We start from the raw sequence: 20,086 nt of genomic DNA, 5'->3' as shown, positions 1-20,086 counted from the left end.
AGGGTTGCGCGCTCATCTCGCTGTAGAGGCCATGAACCGGCGCCGTCCGAAGACACTTCCGGGTCAAGTGGCCAGCGTGATGAAGCTGCAGCTGGCGAGCCAGCACCAGCGCCGCACACGGAAACGCCGTTTACCCTCCCACTAAAAAGCGGTCCCTATTTATCTACTTGCACTTAAGAGTGCTTTCGAACTGCTAGGTGGGCAGGAGCTGGGACCGAACGACGGGAGCTCATCCCGCAGCGGGGATTCAAACCGCCGACCATACGATCGGCAAGTCCTAGGCACTGAGGTTTTACCCACAGCGCCACCCGCGTGCTTAAAAGCAATTTTAACTTAATGCATTACAAGGCCAGTATGTTCTAATAAAAGTATTGCTAACGTTCTGTCGTATTCAAAACAAAAAAAAATTCCTTCCAGTAGCACCTTAAAGACCAACTAAGTTAGTTCTTGGTATGAGCTTTCGTGTGCATGCACACTTCTTCAGATACCACTTCTTCTTCAGTTCTGTCGTATGTAATACATAATGTTCTAAATGTTACGAGAGTTTATTTTGGAGCTCCCTCCCAGCAGCAATTCTCTCCCCCCCCCCAATAAACTAGGCTTTTCATTAGGGTTTCAGGCCTGAGGAGAGGTGACAACCCTACCCCGCAGACAGTCAGAGGAAGCTGGAATAGCCACAGAGAAGGGAAGGCCACAGAACTTTTTCTCCACCTCTCAATTATCTCCCCTTATCACACTTTTCAGATGGCTCATTTCCCCAGAAGTTGAGAGGAGCAAGGACCAGAGAAATGTAGCTGCTATGGAAAGAGATAAGGGGAGATAAACAAGGGTGGAATGGATGGATGGAGAAAGGAATGATGGCAATTCTAAACTACTACAGTGGTGCCTCGCAAGACGAAATTAATTCGTTCCGCGATTTTTTTCGTCTTGCGATTTTTTCGTCTTGCGAAGCACGGTGTCGGAAAAGTTTTGGAAAAGCTTCAAAAATCACCAAAGTCTTCAAAAACCTCAAAAAAGGCTACCACACCGCGTGCTATGACTTGCTCCTCGAAGTCAAGTCGCAACTGTATTAACGGTTTTAAGAAAAAGGAAACAAACTTGCAAGACGTTTCCGTCTTGTGAAGCAAGCCCATAGGGAAAATCGTCTTGCGAAGCAACTCAAAAAACCAAAAACCCTTTCGTCTTGCAAGTTTTCCGTCTTGCGAGGCATTCGTCTTGCGAGGCATTCGTCTTGCGAGGTACCACTGTACTTCTCTTTCTCCTCATTGTACCCTACAATAGTTCACAACTGGGTCATACATATTGCTGGCATTGCACTCTTGTTCAGCTTCAGAACACCCAATGTTTCCTTTTGAATCCTATATATTTAAAAATACCAATTTCCATTGATGCAAAAATACATTTGGAGATCTTCAACTTTGGAAACATTTTTACAAATCTGTCTAACGGAACAAGTTAAACCGGCATTTTAAGAACATAAAAAGAGCACTGCTGGATCAAGACAAATGTAGCTCTAGTCCAGCATCCTGTTCTCATAATTGACAACCAGATTCCCAGGGTTCAAAAGCAGTTTTCTGTCAGTTGTTTAAAGAAGGGAGGGAACAGTGATAAGAATTCTTGGGTTCTAGCCACAACATAGCTGAGTCTGCATGGACACGTACACCAGACAATTTTGCCTAGATCTTCAGGAAACTGAAATGTAGGGGAAACAATTGTCCAGGAGAAACGAAACTCAAAGTACTGGCCTGGGAAAGAGATAATAAACACCAGAATTAGTTGAAGAATTAAACTTTCATTCAATGTTTAGTCATCAAAGTTGAGAGGGTAATTTCCCTCCACCCAGCCCCATGACTTACCGTACTTGATTACTACTTTTCTTACAGATTTTATGGGCTCCAAAAAACAGAACCACACCTGAAAGAAGTGCTGCTGAAATTCCAAAATATTTCGAACATAAATACAAAGTAGACTGAGGCAATGGATCTGAGGCAAGAGGTGGAGCCAGGGTGGGGGTAGGTTTAAAGTTTGGGAACAACTTGGGTGGATTGACTGGTATGGCCATACAGATGGATGGGTCAAAGTAATATATTCATTCAGGAGCCTTGACAAGAGACACTGCAAGTAGATTGAAATGTACGGTAAATAATTCAGAATCAAATGTACTGCTATATGTTTTTGGGGCCAGTGTCTGTGGGTGCAAGTCACCCATAAATCCTGGAATTAGTAAAAATTAGAAACAATCAAGGTTTGATTAAACTGTGCCAAACACACAAAAAACCTGCTAGATTTGGTTTAGGAGCCAGGCCAGCTCAGCAGAGCTAGCTGGATGGGGGCCATTGGAAGAACAATAGCTGATGATGGCCAGACATTGACCCATCAAGGAAGCCATCAAGAGAGTGAAGATGTACCAGACAAGGAGGGGTGCAACCCCTCATCTAGCTGTGGGCAGAAACCAAAGGGGTTTAGGATTTCAGGATGGGTAGACTGGGGGGGGGGGATTTCAGGATGGGTAGGCTGGAGGGGAAACAGAGATCCCTCTCCACTGGGGTAGGAAGTCACTAGCTTGCACCAGGCGTCCTACTGGGAAGATCCAGTTCTCTGAGTGCATGTTTTGGAAGTTGGGCAATAGGAGCAGTACAGGATTCCTTTTGATGTACCGACCTCCCCGCTGCACCAAGGATTCCCTGTCCGAGCTGCTTCAGGTCGTGGCGGATTTTCTCCTGGAGACACCTAGTTTGGTTGTCCTAGGGGATTTTAACATCCATGCCGACACGACCTTACAAGGGGCTGCTCGGGACTTCGTGGAAAGCATGGCCTCCATGGGGCTGTCCCTGAATAAGTCTGGCCCAACTCATAGTCATGGACATGCCTTAGACCTGGTGTTCACCTCTAGTGACGTGGGTGATCTGACACTAAGTAAAAGTGAAACAAAAGAAGTGCCATGGTCAGATCACTTCCTGGTACAACTGGACTTCTCCGTGACCCTTCCCCTCTGCAGGGAGGTGTCACCAATTCGGATGGTCCGCCCCCGCCACTTAATGGATCCAAATGGTTTCCAGAGAGTGGTAGGGGATGCTTTATCCCATGTGGATGGCCTTTCAGCTGATTCCCTGGTGGCCCGCTGGAATGCGGAGTTAACCAGGGCTATCGACTGTCTGGCTCCAAAGCGCCCTCTCCGATTGCATGGATCCCGGACAGCCCCGTGGTTTTCTTCGGAGCTGAGGGCGATGAAACAATCGATGAGACGGCTAGAGCGTCGGTGGCAGAAAACTCACTCCGAATCTGTCCGGACACAGGTTAGAGCTCAACGTCGAGCCTACCAAGTGGCGATAGCGACGGCGAAGAAGTCTTTCTTCACCGCCTCTATTGCATCTGCAGAAAATAGTAGCAGGAGACTCTTCCAGGTGGTTCGCAATTTAACAGAACCACCTTTACCACCGGGGCCTTGTAAAGACCCCAAGATCTCCTGCAACGATTTTGCAAAGTTTTTTGCAGATAAAATCACTCATATTCGGAAGGAGCTAGACACCACCATGGGAGCAGGGCTGGGGCGGGAGAGTGCTGGAGCCCTGTCTGGTCAAGTTGCATGGAATCAGTTTCAATCCGTTACCCCCGAGGATGTGGACAGGCTGCTTGGATGCGTGAAACCAACCACCTGTCTCCTTGATCCTTGCCCATCCTGGCTAATAAAAGCAAGCCGGGAAGGGCTGGGCGATGGGCTCTGCGGGGTGGTGAATGCTTCCCTCTGTGAGGGAACATTCCCAGATTCGCTGAAAGAGGCGGTCGTTAAACCGCTTCTTAAAAAACCATCTTTAGACCCGGCCAGTATGGCCAACTATCGCCCAGTCTCAAATCTTCCATTCTTGGGCAAGGTGATTGAGCGCGTGGTTGCTGAACAACTCCAGGCACGCCTGGAGGATGCGGACCATTTGGATCCCTTCCAATCGGGATTCAGGCCTCACCATGGGACTGAAACTGCCTTGGTCGCGCTGGTTGATGATCTCCGGCGGGCTAGGGACAAAGGTGAGAGCTGTTTCCTAGTTCTGCTGGATCTCTCAGCGGCCTTTGACACCATTGACCATAACATCCTTCTGGACCGTCTAGAGGGGCTGGGAGCTGGGGGCACTGTTATACAGTGGTTTCACTCCTTCCTCCTGGGCCGTGTTCAGAAAGTGGTGGGGGGGATGAGTGTTCAGACCCCTGGGCCCTCACTTGTGGGGTGCCTCAGGGTTCTGTCCTCTCCCCCATGCTTTTTAACATCTATATGAAGCCGCTGGGAGAGATCATCTGGGTGTCCATCAATATGCAGATGATACCCAGCTCTACCTCTCTTTTAAATCAGAACCAGTGAAGGCAGTGAAGGTCCTGTGTGAGTGCCTGGAGGCGGTTGGAGGATGGATGGCGGCTAATGGATTGAAGTTGAATCCTGACAAGACAGAAGTACTGTTTCTGGGAGACAGGGGGCGGGCTCGTGTGGAGGACTCCCTGGTCCTGAATAGGGTAACTGTGCCCCTGAAGGACCAGGTGCGCAGCCTGGGAGTAACTAACCAGAATGCGGCAGCTAGACTGGTGACTGGGGGCGGCCGCCGAGACCACATAACACCGGTCTTGAAAGACCTACATTGGTTCCCAGTACATTTCCGAGCACAATTCAAAGTGCTGGTGTTGACCTTTAAAGCCCTAAACGGCCTCGGCCCAGTATACCGGAAGGAGCGTCTCCACCCCCATCGTTCAGCCCGGACGCTGAGGTCCAGTGCCGAGGGCCTTCTGGCGGTTCCCTCATTGCGAGAAGCAAAGCTACAGGGAACCAGACAGAGGGCCTTCTCGGTAGTGGCGCCCGCCCTGTGGAACTCCCTCCCATCAGATGTCAAAGCGATAAATAACTACCTGACATTCAGAAGACATCTTAAGGCAGCCCTGTTCAGGGAAGTTTTTAATCTGTGATATTTTACTGTATCTTTGGTTTTTATGGAAGCCGCCCAGAGTGGCTGGGGAAACCCAGCCAGATGGGCGGGGTACAAATAATAAATCATTATTATAAATTATTAGCAGTGATGGGCAGCGGGGCAGAGCACCATGTTGGGACAAGCAGTAACAAAGACACAAAACATGGCTTATTTCTTTTGCAGACCCAAGCCTGCTGCTCCTATGAGAAAAGCAAAGGACCCTCTTGGGGTGTGATGGTGGGATTTTCCTTTATCCAAGTTCAGGTTCATAAAGACACCACAGTCACTGCTGTGCCTCATTGTCCAAGAGGAAACATAAGCCTGGGGTAAAACGCGCCTGCAACCCCTGGAATCTTGTACAGCTCTTGGAGATTGGAGTGGCATGTAACAGAACATAAAGCCAATTTCTCCCTTGGGGGTGAGTGGAGCTTTACCCTGAAAGGCTGTGCATATTTTTTATTTCAAATAAATACAGTGGTACATACGCTTCAAGTTACAGACTCAGCTAACCCAGAAATAGTACCTCAGGTTAAGAACTTTGCTTCAGGATGAGAACAGAAATCGTGCTCCGGCGGCGCGGCGGCAGCGGGAGGCCCCATTAGCTAAAGTGGTGCTTCAGGTTAAGAACAGTTTCAGGTTAAGTACGGACCTCCGGAACGAATTAAGTACTTAACCTGAGGTACCACTGTACAGTGGTACCTCGCAAGACGAATGCCTCGCAAGACAAAAAACTCGCAAGACGAAAGGGTTTTTTGTTTTTTGAGCTGCTTCGCAAGACGATTTTCCCTATGGGCTTGCTTTGCAAGACAGAAACGTGTTGCAAGTTTGTTTACTTTTTCTTAACACCGTTAATACAGTTGCAACTTGACTTCGAGGAGCAACTCATAGAACGCGGTGTGGTAGTCTTTTTTGAGGTTTTTAAAGACTTTGTGATTTTTGAAGCTTTTCCAAAACTTTCCCGACACCGTGCTTCGCAAGACGAAAAAAATCGCAAGACGACAAAACTCGCGGAACGAATTAATTTCGTCTTGCGAGGCACCACTGTAAATACATTCATGAATTGTTCCAAACCACAGGCCCAGAGGAGGGCTCTGGGAAGTTGTTGGGTGCAGGGATACCAAAGAAGGTGGCCAAAAACACCAGAGTGATCAGTTCTGGTTCTTTTTTAAAAAAGGTATAGAGTTACAGCCTGTCAGCAACCTTTGCCAGCCCTGGGACAGACATCATAGCAAGGAGTTGGCTTGTCTGCTCCCAAGCAAGTGTGCATATATTGTTTATACAGTGGTACCTCAGTTTTCGAACTTTTCGGAAGTCGAACATTTCCGTTTTCAAACACCAAAAACCCAGAAGTAACTGCTTTGGTTTTTGAACACTTTTCTTAAGCAGTCTGTGAATTTGAACAAAATTTATAATCCTCATAAAAATCTGGCATTCATTTCCTCTTTCCTTTGCTACTGCTTTGAGTTTCGTTTCTCCTAGGCAGAAAGTGAAAGTTTTCAGTTTCTTGGAAGTGTTTTGTCAGACTTTGCAGAGCCAGTGTGGTGAGTGGTTAAGAGCAGTAGCTCGTCATCTGGTGTACCGGGTTCATGTCTCCGCTCTTCCACATGCAGCTGCTGGGTGACTTCTTTGAAGTCTCTCAGCCCCACTCACGTCACAGAGTGTTTGTTGTGGGGGAGGAAGGGAAAGGATAATGTTAGCCGCTTTGAGACTCCTTCAGGTAGTGATAAAGCGGGATATCAAATCCAAACTCTTCTCTTCTTCTGTGGCTAGGATCCAGAGTACTACTTTTACAAAAAGCCAGAAGTAACTGCTCTGGTTTTTGAACACTTTTCTTAAGCAGTCTGTGAATTTGAACAAAATTTAGAATCCTCATAAAAATCTGGCATTCGTTTCCTCTTTCCTTTGAGTTTCGTTTCTCCTAAGCTTTCAGTTTCTTGGAAGTGTTTTGTCAGACGTTGCATTGTATTCTGTGGCTAGGATCCAGAGTACTACTTTAGATAAGCCTTAGGGCAGTGGTTCCAAATTAGCTAATTGCTGAGGACCCCCTATTTTTCAGAAGCCAAGCCACGTCCTCAAAATCTGCTCCCGAGGATTAGAGAACAGTTTACAAAAAGGCAAATAAGAGTGGGAAATATGTTGTTTTTAATGCTTGCAATTGGTTTAAAAGAGTAAAAGGACAATTCCCTAGATGCCTAAATCCAGGTTCAGGGCAAATACCGTCTTGGTGAGAGAGCCCCAACAGAGATTTAATATAGCAAAATATGCAGTAAAGTTTCTTTCCGTACTTCTCCTTTCTTCCCACAGCATTTAAAAAAAAAGACGTGTTCGGTAAGTTAAAAATGGTTTGCTTACAGACTCTTCAAAGGTCAGATTCATGTGCTTTTCCATATAGCAGCAAGAAAACACAAACAGTTTAACTTAATTTAGAAATATTTACCAATTTTTGAAACTATTTGTATAGAAATATAAAGATAACTTGCAAAAAGCACGTGATCTGGGCTCGCAGTGATCAGCCTATACATTTTTCTGGTTGGATTCACATGGTGGAAGAAAGTGAACAAAGGCCTTCAGTAATCCCTTCTCCCAAGTTTAGGGGTGTGTGACCTAGTTAAGTCTGGCAGAACAGCTTACTCTATGGTATTAACCCCTTCGTGCATTACCTAGAGCTAAATATGCTGGTGATATGAGGACCTGGGCAAGTGGTTTACTGAGGCTCCAAAGGATACAGTGCAGAGTTCTTTGTTGTTATGACTCAGGATGGACTCTAAAATAGCAAGCATGTCATGAAGGTCTGTGCTTGGGCAAACCTTTTGTGTGTTACTTATACAGAAACATATTACGTAATCGAGCAGCAACAGTCCTAATTATTCACGCCTGCCTGTTCCCAACTCCTAATCATCCATCTGTTAGATGAGGGGATAGGTGGTAGGCACCCAGGTTGCATGGAAAGTTCCCAGCTCTCAACTCCCTAGGCCAGTAGCAAAATTCTCAAAGCAAACAGATAAACATGTGAGATCACTTTTGCAGCATGTACCAGTTACTCTTAGAGTTATCTTGACTGCCAAGATGGGGTTTACAGGCCTTCCAGGACGTATGGGTTTCACCATTTGGCTTTCCACAGTACAATACAGTGTTACAATTATTCACTCTCACAAGAGAGAGTAATGGCTACCAACTTGGATGGCTTTGAAAGATTAAACCGATTCATAGCAGGTAAGACTATCATTGGCTACTAGCCATGATGGCTCCTTTCTTATATCCACTGTTCGAGGCAGCATGCCTCAATACCAGTTGCTAGGAATCATAAGTGGGCAGAGGGCTGTTACTACCAGGTCCTGGCTCTGGGCATGCCATAGCCATTTGGTGGCCATTATGGGAACAGGATGCTGGACCAATGAGCCTTTAGTGTGATCCAGCAAGGGGGGGGGCAATGTTTGCTAAAGGTACCCTGCATCTCAGTTTCCTATGTGTGGTTATTAAATTCTTAAAATAGGCTTACTATTCCTATGCAAGTTCCGGAAAAAAAATTGTTCACTCTTGTATTCCTTTTAAGATCAAATCGATGGCTGTTTTAATATTTGTGAGTGGTTATATCAACTCTTGAATTGACCCTATTCCTTATAAAAGATTCTCTCCCTATCTAATCTTAGGAAAACTGTTCACTTGTATCTTTCTTTAAAGATCATTTCTCTAGGAACTTTCACTCTTTAGTCTAAGGAAGTAAACTCTCACTCAAACTATCTTAAGATCTGCTAAAAGGGTTCTGGATAAAGTTGGGTACTTTTATTTTCCTCTTCCTTAGTATACACGTGTGTGCTTGCATGATAGGAGCATAGCTTGTGTTTCCTTCCCCAGTTGTGTCTGTGTACATAAGTATGTGTGTGTCTCTCTGGTAGTACAAATCTTGCTATGAACCCTGTATTTTAGAAGATTGGACTAGGTGACGCCAGGGTTCCTTCCAACTCTCCCAATTTTATGACTATGTGGAAGGCGATGTGTCTGCAAACATTGGAGGGTAATTTTTAAGTTCTGGTGTATGGTGATGGGTTGAAGTTCAGCCCAGCTTTGCTTTTTGGTACAGCAAGATGGAAAGATTGGTTTTTAGAGTTTAGAATAAAGAGTTTTAAAGGGTGAGAGGTGAAAGCCGTGATGTTTTTGAAGCAGAACTGGTGATAACAAGCATTTATTATCTAACAGTTTTTACCATTTTGTCTATTATTTAAAAATCAGACTTCAAAGTCTATTCAAAGTTTAAGCACATACAAATTCATAATCAAGCAGAATGAGCCTTGACCATCACTGTAAATAAAGGGCAGAAAATTTTGTCTGCAAATGGTAGGGCTGAAATGACTGAGAATGTTAAAGATCTTATGAATACTGACTCTCTGGCCATTTTTACCCATACATAAGGGAGCGGGTGATTGTTCCGCGAATGACCAGAGGGGGAGCACACAAAATAATGTTAGCCCACATTTTTTAATAGAGACCTGCACCCCAATTTCCTGTACATAAAGGAGGCGGTGCTCCCAAATTCCCTTTGCCTGGTGTGCAGGTATACTTATTTGGTGAAGGAAGCATGATCCCTTAGAACTGAGTTAACAGAAATTTAGTTTGACCAACTTCTATTGCTGGTGTTGGTGAAAACTTGAATTGCTGAGTTTCTCTTCTCGTTTTAAATCTAACCCTATTTTAAAATATACTCCTTACCCTTCCCTTCCTTTATTCAAATGGGAATTTGGCCAAAAGATGCAACATTTTTAATGGTATAAAAGATTTGCTGAAACATGAACTCTGCACATGCACAGAGGCTATGCCAACTTAAAAGAGAGGAGGGGGAGAGAGGGGGGAAAGAAAAAAGGAGGTTTGGAGAGAGAGCAGATTGCAGGGAGACATTTATTCAAATTTCTTTATGAACAACTTAGAACCAGAGGGAAATCACCCTTATGTGACCTTTGCTCCAGGGTCTACTTTAAGGAAAACAAAAGGATTAAGTAGTGAACCCTCAAAAGTCAAGAGGTTGCCAAGTTCCAAATCTAACATGCCAAATTCTTTCCACAGGTAAATATCAGAGCACTCCCACTTTGACAAAGGGGGGAAAGTTGAACTGCAAGGATATTCTCTCACTTTTAAACCTCAAGACTGTGCTCCAGGACTGAAAAGATATGTAAAAGATCATGATTGCCTCAAGATATGTGACTGATATTTAATGGGTTTGTTGTGTATTATGTGTTATTATGTAGGAATATTGAAATATATTTGATAGTGTGTTATTTCCACAAAGGGGGGCCCCAGTTTTTGTGTGTAATTGTTTTTATGTTTAATGTATAGTGTCTTATTGCTTACACCCCAATGGAGGATTCTCATGCATTTTATGTTTTGTAATAGATCAGGCTATTGCATAGTCCAATATTTAGATAAGATCAATTTATGATCACATTTCCTTGTTCCACCTGGCACTCTACCAACCTTCCCTACCCATTTTAAAATGTTTTTTAACTCGTTTTACCAAGGAGAAGCTTTAGGGTCCATGAAAACGCCAGATACATGAAGGTATATATGCCTTGATTTCGCTGGAATGATCCCTTATAGAGTTAAACTGACTAATTTGGACAAGTGCCCTTTTTTAAGTATGGTTTTGTTTTAACATTGGTTTAGAATGTGTTAACCATGACACTAAATAAATTCTAATTGGGCTCAGTTCTGATTGGGCATGTATCCCAGGTGCACTGAACTTTCTCTGGTCCCCTTAGAACAACTGAGCAACTTTCCTAGAGTGCAAGACAAATGCCAATAATAATAAAAATGCAATCCCATAGAAAGGCAAAGACATCTCTCTCATTAAATGTCCAAACCTATGCCAGGGACAAGGCGACATGGTCAAGATGAAAGCTCTAAGGGGATTCACCAGGAGGTGTTGCTGTGGGTATGTTGGAGGTGTGAGTCCAGAGAACTAACTTTGACACTTGGGAACACACAAAAAAGCAGAAACAAAACAAACTGCATTTTTCAGTCATTGGTGGACCTTCCTGCTAAATGTAAAGCATAGACCACTATGGAGAAAATGTTTCTCCCAAAGTGCTAGAATGCCACAAGTAATTTAGTAACAAAATGCAACATGTGTTATTTTTATGTGATATCCTATGTTCAGCTATGTGCACTGCTACAGTTGCAAATAGCCTTAAGGGGCCTGACATGCAAGACTTTTCAGATTTACACAAAGGCATCCATTTCCAACATACTACGTTAACATTTTGTGGGGCAAAGAATTTTTTAAAGAAAAAATTATAGCCCCAAAGGAGGGGGGTTGAAAAAATAAAATAAAAATAAAGATACATACACACACAAAAATGTACAAAGCAAACACGTACATAAATAAATAAACCAAATGTCTGAAGCAGCACAGGAAAACAGCCATTAAGCCATTTTGGCTCCCAAACTGACCAAATGTTTTCTCTGCAAAGGAAAATGGAAAAGCCTACCCATTGTCTTTTCCTTCACAAATCCTGTCTTAAGGGTATATCTGTGTATGAATAGGGTGAGCCTGTGACCTGGCTCAGGAACTAAGTACGCACTCAGATTTCTGGTAAACATACTCAGATTTCTGTTGTAGACCACCCCTTTCTGTGATGTAGGTATGATGTGCCTGGGGTGGGGTGGGGTGTTGAGCTACACCCCTTCTGTGATGTATGTATGATGTTTCTGGGGGTGGTCTTGGACTCCAGGGCAGGCAATTTAAAATGTCTATATAAGGGCGGGCACACCTGGGTTCTGGGTCCTCCTCCTCCTCCTCCTCCTGCATGTTAAGGGGGCACCCTGTTGCAACAATTCAATAAAGATCAGGGGTTTTATTACTCAGCTGATATGCACAGGAAAAAAGATTAATATACAGGCACACAAAATATATAATTATAATTCTAACCAGTCAGACAATTGAATATATTTTTGGAGAAAATAGCTCTATGTATGTTACCTTAACCCGTTTTTATGAAGCAATTTAATGTCAAAACGAAGGCTCAGGATGCAAGCAGCTCCCTTTTAATCCAATCTTACGGAGCTCAAACAATTGAGCCACTGAGTTTGAGGTCTCTTCTTGCATAATCTAGTCTAGATGTTTTTGGGACTCCCAATTCACATCAGCACCAGACATGGCAAACAGTCAGGGATTATAGCAGCTGCAGTTCACTGATATCTGGAAGGTCACAGGTTAGCTACCCGTACTCTTGACTGCAGCACTAGAAATGTTGGATATTTCTGAACAGCTCTCTGCTCGTGTGAAAGTGTGTTGGGTGAAAGTGTATTCTGGTGAAATAATTCTAGATTCAGGTGCCATGTGCTGGGAGTAAATTCAACCGAGCACCTGACAATGCCCTAAATGTTTAATTTTTCAGCCCTAAGTTTTAAGACACAGCTTCATTTTAAACACTGGCATGGATCCAAGATTCCTTTGAGCAGAACTATCCTGCTGGTGAAGGGAGTGGGATTCAACTCCTCCCTGCAATGGCCATGTAAATCTGCTCAGTACAGAAAGAGACACCGGGGGGGGGGGGTTGATGGTGTAAGTGGCTTTCCAGCTTCCTACAGTAGATAGTCCCTTCTGTGATGAGGAGCCATTCTGTTTGCAGAAGGACATCTCTCTATCCCAATCCATCGTTCTTAAATGGTGTATACATTTCTTCTGAGCCTTAGGTTTGTTAAATGAAGGTTCAGAAACTCTCTGTTCTCACATTTAACAGCACACTTCTCACACACAAACCCATTTTCTGTCAGCATAAAGTGCCACATCATAAAACTGTGTTTCTCCCAAAAAAAAGTTTTTAAGGAACAATATATACTATTCCATACAAAGACAAAAAAATCTGTGAAAATATGAGTGATTAAAAATACATTCAAGTCGGTTTGAAACATAACAGGCAAAACTCCCTAGTCTGAAATTTGCTTCTGATTCTTAACAGCTATTTGCCTCTCTATACAAACCAGCTCATTTCCTCTCTACCTAGTGCTTAATGGCTAGGATACATTCAATAATTGGTTGTTTTGGTACTGTGAGTATTTTGTTGGGTTATATAAAAGGTAAGCATTGAAGTTAAAAAGGTAACTTTATAAAATAGTATATCCTTGATTGTGCCAAGGCATGTTTAGCTCTAAATGAACATATACTGACTATCATGATTTGAGGGAATGGCAGCTAAAAAGAACAGTAGGATAAGCACTTTTATCATAAACAGAAGATAGGCAGATGGCATAGGCTTGTCCCTTCTTTTATGTTTTTTCCTAAAAGCTTTTGAATTTTAACCAACTAAGTTGTACTCAGAGCAAACTCACTGAAATTAATGGAGCTATATTAGCCATGTCCATTAATTTGAGCGGTTCTACTCTTAGTAGGACTTACATTGGATACAACCTATTGTATTTTAATACTTTGTTGGAAGCTGCCCAGAGTGGCTGGGGAAACCCAGCCAGATGGGCGGGGTATGAATAATAATATTTATTTATTAGTACAGTGGTGCCCCGCAAGACAAACGCCTCACAAGACGGAAAACCCGCTAGACGAAAGGGTTTTCCGTCGCGGAGGCGCTTCGCAAAACGAATTTCCCTATGGGGTTGCTTCGCAAGACAAAAAAATCTTGCGCGTCCCCGCGGGTTTTTTCCGCTTTCCCCCCTTTTCCTAAGCCGCTAAGCCACCTATCAGCTGTTCCGCTGATAACCCGCTTAACAGCTGATCGCGAAAAGCCGCTAGACAGCTGTAGCGCTAATCCGCTAAGCTGTCAATGGGCTTGCTTCGCAAGACGAAAAAACCGCTAGACGAAGAGAATCGCGGAACGGATTCTTTTCATCTTGCGAGGCACCACTGTAGTATTATTATTATTACAACCTGTTTTTATAAGTAGACCTTTCTTCACCGGCACACATTTAGATTAACAAAATAAGAACATTGCCGGTCATCAAAATGTCCATTTGAAATCTACAACAAATGGAATTTTAACTCATTTGAGTTAAGACTGACATTTTTCACTACTGCTTTTCTTTCTACGTTTACATTTTTTATTAACACCATATTCAAGTTTCCTTCTGGCCTTTGAATCATGCTTTTCGTCTTCTCCGTCTACATTGCAGTCTGCTTTCGTTGGTGTAAGTTCAGGGGCAACAATATCACCATCCTATCAAAGCATCAAAATGAAGAAAAGAAGTTAAGTTGTTCACTGGAAATTAACAGTCAATACATTCTGTCATCTTCTTGGTAAGTGGAGCAAGACACTCACTGGAGCCTTTTTACACATCATATTACAAGAAAAACATTATTGCACTGCCCTTTCCCACTCAGGAAAAGGTAATGGGTGATTCATGCTGTACCCCATTTATTTGTGGTAGTCCCCTCTCAACTAATTTTATGTACTCATCATTTGCAAGGAAATTAATAAACATAACAGACACAAAACTTCTAGTTAGTGGTAGTATTACAGTTGTTTTAGAAAGTAAACCATAAAGGCTATGTTGGTTTCTGCTCTCTTCACTGTGCAGCAAAGTGCTTGTCACAAGACAATGTTTACATTCCACAGTCAGAGCACTGTTGGGTTTTCACACGGGAATGGGAAGCTGGATGTGACGTACACTGGTTTCCTGTTTTTCACTGTTTCTCTTGGTGTTCATTTATTTCCGAGGAGAAGGATGGTTGCTTCTCTGCTCCAGCAGAGGCAAGATGCATGTTTGTAATTTCTCAACTTTGAACTGAAAATAAAGCAACATAAAGCATGTGGCACGTACTGTTCATCATTCCATTGTGCACAGGACTCTGCAATAACAACATTTTGGTTATGGGCCCAGAAAGACGTAAATCAAGCTGAGTCGGAATGCCGGCAGAGGTACAGAGGAACGGATCGCGTTATCTGCTCTGCGCGTCAAGATTGATTGATGAAGGTATGTGCTCATGCTCCGAGCAGCCTGCCAGTTTCTAGTTTATGGTTTTATGGCTGGACTTTGAACTTTTAAAGCCGTTTTTGCCGCGAAACAGGCAAGGGCTTTAAGGCACAAGCTAACAGGCTTGGATGGCTGTGAAAACGAAAGTACTTTTTAAAAGTGCTTTTGGAAGAAGTTGCTATACTGTGACGCAGCTTGTTTAAAGCAGCAGTGATGGCTGAAGCAAAGCTGGCTGATGCTTTTGGGATTCCTAAGCTCAATAAGAAAAATTACACGGAGTGGGTGCAGTATGCAGAGGCAATTCTGCGGAAAGAAGGTCTGTTCAATGTTATTACAGACAACCCCCCAGCTCCAATTACAGCTCAATGGACAGCTAAGGATTCCAAAGCAAGGGGAACGCTTACGTTGATAGTATCCCCAGAAGAGCTCTGTCTGTTGCGTGGAAAGACCACAGCCAGAGAAATTTGGGACTCTTTAAGAGAGGCTCACTTGAGGACAGAAGCTGGTTCCTCAATGTACTACTATGCCAAGCTGCATGGCATGACTCTTGCTGAAGGTGGAGATGTGCGTAAACATCTGATGGAGATGCAGAATCTGAGACATGAGCTGCAACAGAGAGGACTGACCTTTCCAGAGGCTGTGTATTCCTTTATGATACTACATTCTTTGGGTCCAAGTTGGGAGTCCGTTGCCACTCAGACTGCTGTTCAACCAACTGCTCAGCTCACAGTAGCCTATGTTACTGCCGTGATCCAGAATGAAGCAGATCGCCGGGGTGCTAGCTGCATGGGTAAGGGGGAGTCTTCACAGACGTCATCCCAGAGTGCAGTGGAACCACCAGAGGGCGCCAAAGCTTTGAAGGCAGTGAAATGCTACTTGTGTGGACGTCTAGGCCATATGAAGAGGGAATGCAAATATCCCAGGGCCAAGACAGAGCAGCGCAGCGAAAGTTCATCGCGTGGAAAAGGCCAAAGCAAAGGCAAAGGTCCGGTGTCCAGGACAACGCAGCACAAGGCGATGGTCTCACGCTTCACTCCAAAGGTTGCAAAGGTCCAGAAGACGTCTAGATCTTTCTTCGTTGTTGATTCAGCAGCTACCCACCACATGTGCAACGATAAGAGACTGTTCGTGTCTTTTACACCGCAAGAAGGTGCGATTCACCAGGCGGATGACCACACGATTCCCAGTCAAGGCTACGGAACTGTTGTTCTTCACAGTTTGGACTTATCGATACAGGATGTACTTTACGTTCCAGATGCCACACACAATCTTCTAAGTGTGATGCAGCTGAATGAACGGAACATTGACGTTTCCTTCAAGAACAAGAAATGCACCATCACAAAGAAAGACGATTATGTATTGCATGCTGAATGTGTTGATCGTTTGTTTGTTTTGTATTATGATGATGTTGTGCAGAATGATACTTGTTGCATTGCAGGTTCTAACAAAAGTTTGCATGCAGGATGTATTCATGATTTTCACAGGAAATTTGGTCATTTGCATTTTGAGGCAGTATCTAAAATGCCTACCTTGGTTGAAGGTATGACTATTAAACCCTGCAGGTACCACATGAAGTGCAAGGCATGTGCAGCAAACAAGGTGAAAATGGCTGCGAAAGGTAAGGTGTCTAGTAGGCAAGCTACAGAACCATACCAGGTTGTTCATGCTGATTTAGTTGGTCCACTATCGCCCTCTTTGGGTGAAAATAGGTTCTTCATGGTTCTCATTGATGCATTTTCCAGGTATATTTACGTGTACAATCTCAAGCAGAAATCAGAGGCTTTTCCAAGGTTCAAGGAATTCTGTGCTTGGTTGGATAATGTGCATGGTAAGAAGATAAAAATTCTTTTCACAGATCGCGGGGGAGAATTCACTTCTCAGCAGTTTGAAGCTTTTCTGACTGAGAAAGGAATTCAACACGATTTGTCCAGTCCTCGCTCGCCATGGCAGAATGGACTTTGCGAAAGGGCAAATCAAACATTGCTTCAAGGGTTAAAAACCTTGCTGCATGATGCTAATCTTCCAGAGAGTTATTGGGCCGAATCTCTCTCATGTTTTGTTTACAGTTACAATCGCAGGTTATCTTCAGCGATTGGTTGTACCCCGTATGAGAAGATGTTTGGCAAGAAACCATACATCAAACACATGAAAATTTTTGGTTCTGATATGTGGATTCACTCACCACAAAGCTCCAAATTAGGCAAACGTGGATTGCATGGTATATTTCTAGGTTATCAGAAAGGTTCTTACAGAATAATGATGACTGACTCTAAGACAATTAAGCTCACAAGAAGTGTTGAGTACAATGCCAAGTGGGGGGAGAATGTGGGAATTTTCCAATGTTATCCTGATGACAGTGATGAGACTGAGGATAAGCAACAACAACCCACACCCACTGATGAAGGTTCTGATTCTGAGTCTGAAACTGAATCGGGTGATTCAGAGGATTTCAAGAGTGCGAAAGCCTCTATGCGACCCTCTGAAAGCTCTGATCAGGAATTGGAAGAACCATTGTTCACAATAGGTCACTTTTCTCCTAAGAAGGAAGAGGAGAGTGTTGAAGACCAAAGGCTAATTCGCAGGTCACAAAGAGCCACAAAAGGCAGACCTCCAAAGAGATTTGCTGATGAATTTGCTAAGACAGCAGTAGCAGCTGTTAAAAGCTCCAAGAAGGTATTTGAACCTTCAAGTTTCCAAGAAATCCAGGATTTGGATTCTAAGGAAGCTGAGCCATGATTAAACGCAATGAAGGCTGAGCTTGATTCCTTAGAAAGGAACAAAACTTGGGAGCTAGTTCCAGTAGTTCCAGGAATGAAACTGCTTGGAAGCAAATGGGTCTTCAAAGCGAAGACTGACCAAAATGGCAAGATAGTCAGACACAAAGCCAGATTGGTAGCCAGAGGTTTTGCACAGGTACCAGGTGAAGACTATCACGAGACCTACTCACCCACGGTGAGGTATGAGAGCATTAGGCTTATGCTCAAGCTAGCTGCAGAGGAGAATCTTCACATTAGTCACCACGATGTGAATACAGCGTTTTTGTACGGATCTCTAGGTGAATCACTTTATATGCTTCCACCTGATGGCGTACAGGTAAAACAGGGATTTGTTTGTGCTCTGAAGAAGTCCCTTTATGGTCTCAAACAAAGTGCACGGTGTTGGCACACAAAACTCACTGAAGCATTGTTTTCTCTAGGTTTTCAGCAAGGGAAAGCTGATCCATGTGTGTTTGTCAAAGAGGAGGGGCAAAAGAAGCTGTATTGTTTGTTTTATGTTGATGATATTTTATTCTTTTGGAAAGATGTCACAATGTACAATAATGCCCTAGCTCAACTGAAAGAGCACTTTGACATGAAAGATCTTGGTGAGGTAAACAACTACCTTTCTCTGGAAATAGAGAAAGATCAAAGTGGTAACATTCTAGTACACCAGTCAAGGAAAATTGCTGATGTGTTAAGCAAACTAAACCTGATGGATGCTAACCCTGTAGACACACCGATGACAACAGGTTATCAGGTAGAAGACACTGAAGAAGCATTTTCTGACACTACACTGTACAGAAGTGTGCTAGGCAAGCTAAACTTCATTGCCAGATGTTCAAGACCTGACATTGCTGTTAGCTGTAATTTGCTAAGCAGACAAGTTAACAATCCTACTGTTAAGGATTGGAAAGCTCTGAAACGCATAGCACGCTATTTGAAAGGCACTATGCATTACAGACTAAGATTTAACAATCAGAAGTCTGGTGGTCTTGAGATTTTTGCAGATGCAAGTTTTGGAAGTGACACTACAGACAGGAAAAGTACGTCTGGTGTTTGCTACATGTACAATCAGGGTCTATTTGATTGGTCATGCAAGAAGCAAACAACAATTAGCTTAAGTACTTGTGAAGCTGAACTGAATGCACTGTCTTATTCACTTAAGGATTGTGAATGGTTGTTACAATTGTGCAAAGACATGAAAATTCCTGTCAAATGTCCAATCCGGGTTTACCAGGACAACAAAGCATGTTTGGCTTTGCTGAATTCGGAAGGTTGTAAGCAAAGCACGAAGCACTTGCAGTTGAAGGTGCAACATGCTAGGGAATATATTCAGAAGGGACTCGTAACGGTGTCCTATATGCCAGGTAATGAAATTCCTGCTGATGTATTGTCCAAGATTGTGTCAAGGGATCAACACTGTACCTATGTACAGAAGTTGGGTTTGTACTGATATTGTACGAACACGCTGCCCAGTGATGTTCACAGAAAGGGGGAGGATGTTGGTTTCTGCTCTCTTCACTGTGCAGCAAAGTGCTTGTCACAAGACAATGTTTACATTCCACAGTCAGAGCACTGTTGGGTTTTCACACGGGAATGGGAAGCTGGATGTGACGTACACTGGTTTCCTGTTTTTCACTGTTTCTCTCGGTGTTCATTTATTTCCGAGGAGAAGGATGGTTGCTTCTCTGCTCCAGCAGAGGCAAGATGCATGTTTGTAATTTCTCAACTTTGAACTGAAAATAAAGCAACATAAAGCATGTGGCACGTACTGTTCATCATTCCATTGTGCACAGGACTCTGCAATAACAACAGGCTAGATGGTCCTCCAATGAGATTTCTGAGATTTTTAGAATTCTCAGGTCCCTTCTGTTCATAATGTGCAGAAGTAATAATGGGTTGGTGATAGAGGAGACTATGGAAGAATGAGCAGGTGATGAACAAAAGGAATACAGAGAATGAGGTAGATCTGACTTTCATAGCTCAGTTGGTTAGAGTGTGGTGCTGAGAACGCCAAAGTTGCAGGTTCAATCCCCGTATGAAATAGCTGCATATTACTGCATTGGACTAGATGATACTCAGGGTCCCTTACAACTCTACAATTCTATGATTCTACATTGAGATGCACCTTCTCAATGTTAAACCTTTCTTACCTTTGGTTTAGTGAGACTTTCACACCACTGATCGAAATATTTTCTAGCATCACCGATAGTCTCTTCATCCGCTGCCTTACAATAAACCCTGATTCGCTGCTCTTCAAATTTTTCTGGTAGGAGCTGTGAAACCTTAAGACAGAAGGAAAAAGAAGTCACAAACACTTAATTTTATCACCTTGTCAGAAAAAGCTTCAACAAATTTCTCAGCAGCACCATTCAGTTACAAGAATGTTTGCACAGGAATTTCACCTTAAAACCACTTGCATTCAGTGGGCACTTACATAGCAGGTGATATTAGAACTCGGTTGCT

At 43.4% G+C, this 20,086-nt stretch overlaps 1 protein-coding gene and 1 long non-coding RNA gene across 2 annotated transcripts in view; one reads left to right on the top strand and one right to left on the bottom strand.

The window, feature by feature from the left end:
• Positions 1–13,800, top strand: part of LOC309535535 — a 41,682-nt gene extending 27,882 nt beyond the window's left edge. The window contains exon 2 of the long non-coding RNA XR_014221273.1: positions 12,531–13,800. This is a non-coding gene — a long non-coding RNA (uncharacterized lncRNA). The remainder of the gene's footprint in view (positions 1–12,530) is intronic.
• The window catches only part of LOC309535523 (deoxynucleoside triphosphate triphosphohydrolase SAMHD1-like), a 29,887-nt gene continuing 21,577 nt past the window's right edge, over positions 11,777–20,086 (bottom strand). Inside the window, exons 15-16 of the mRNA XM_082228652.1 lie at positions 19,774–19,905; positions 11,777–14,104 (exon numbers count right to left, since the gene is read on the bottom strand). Coding sequence (XP_082084778.1) covers positions 13,940–14,104; positions 19,774–19,905 — 297 coding nt within the window. The 3' untranslated portion in view covers positions 11,777–13,939. The remainder of the gene's footprint in view (positions 14,105–19,773; positions 19,906–20,086) is intronic.

The sequence above is a fragment of the Podarcis vaucheri genome, assembly GCF_965113315.1.
Source record: "Podarcis vaucheri genome assembly, chromosome: 6".
NCBI lineage: Eukaryota > Metazoa > Chordata > Lepidosauria > Squamata > Lacertidae > Podarcis > Podarcis vaucheri.
The sequence above is the reverse complement of the archived record's forward strand: the minus strand, read 5'-3'. Positions and strand labels throughout refer to the sequence as shown.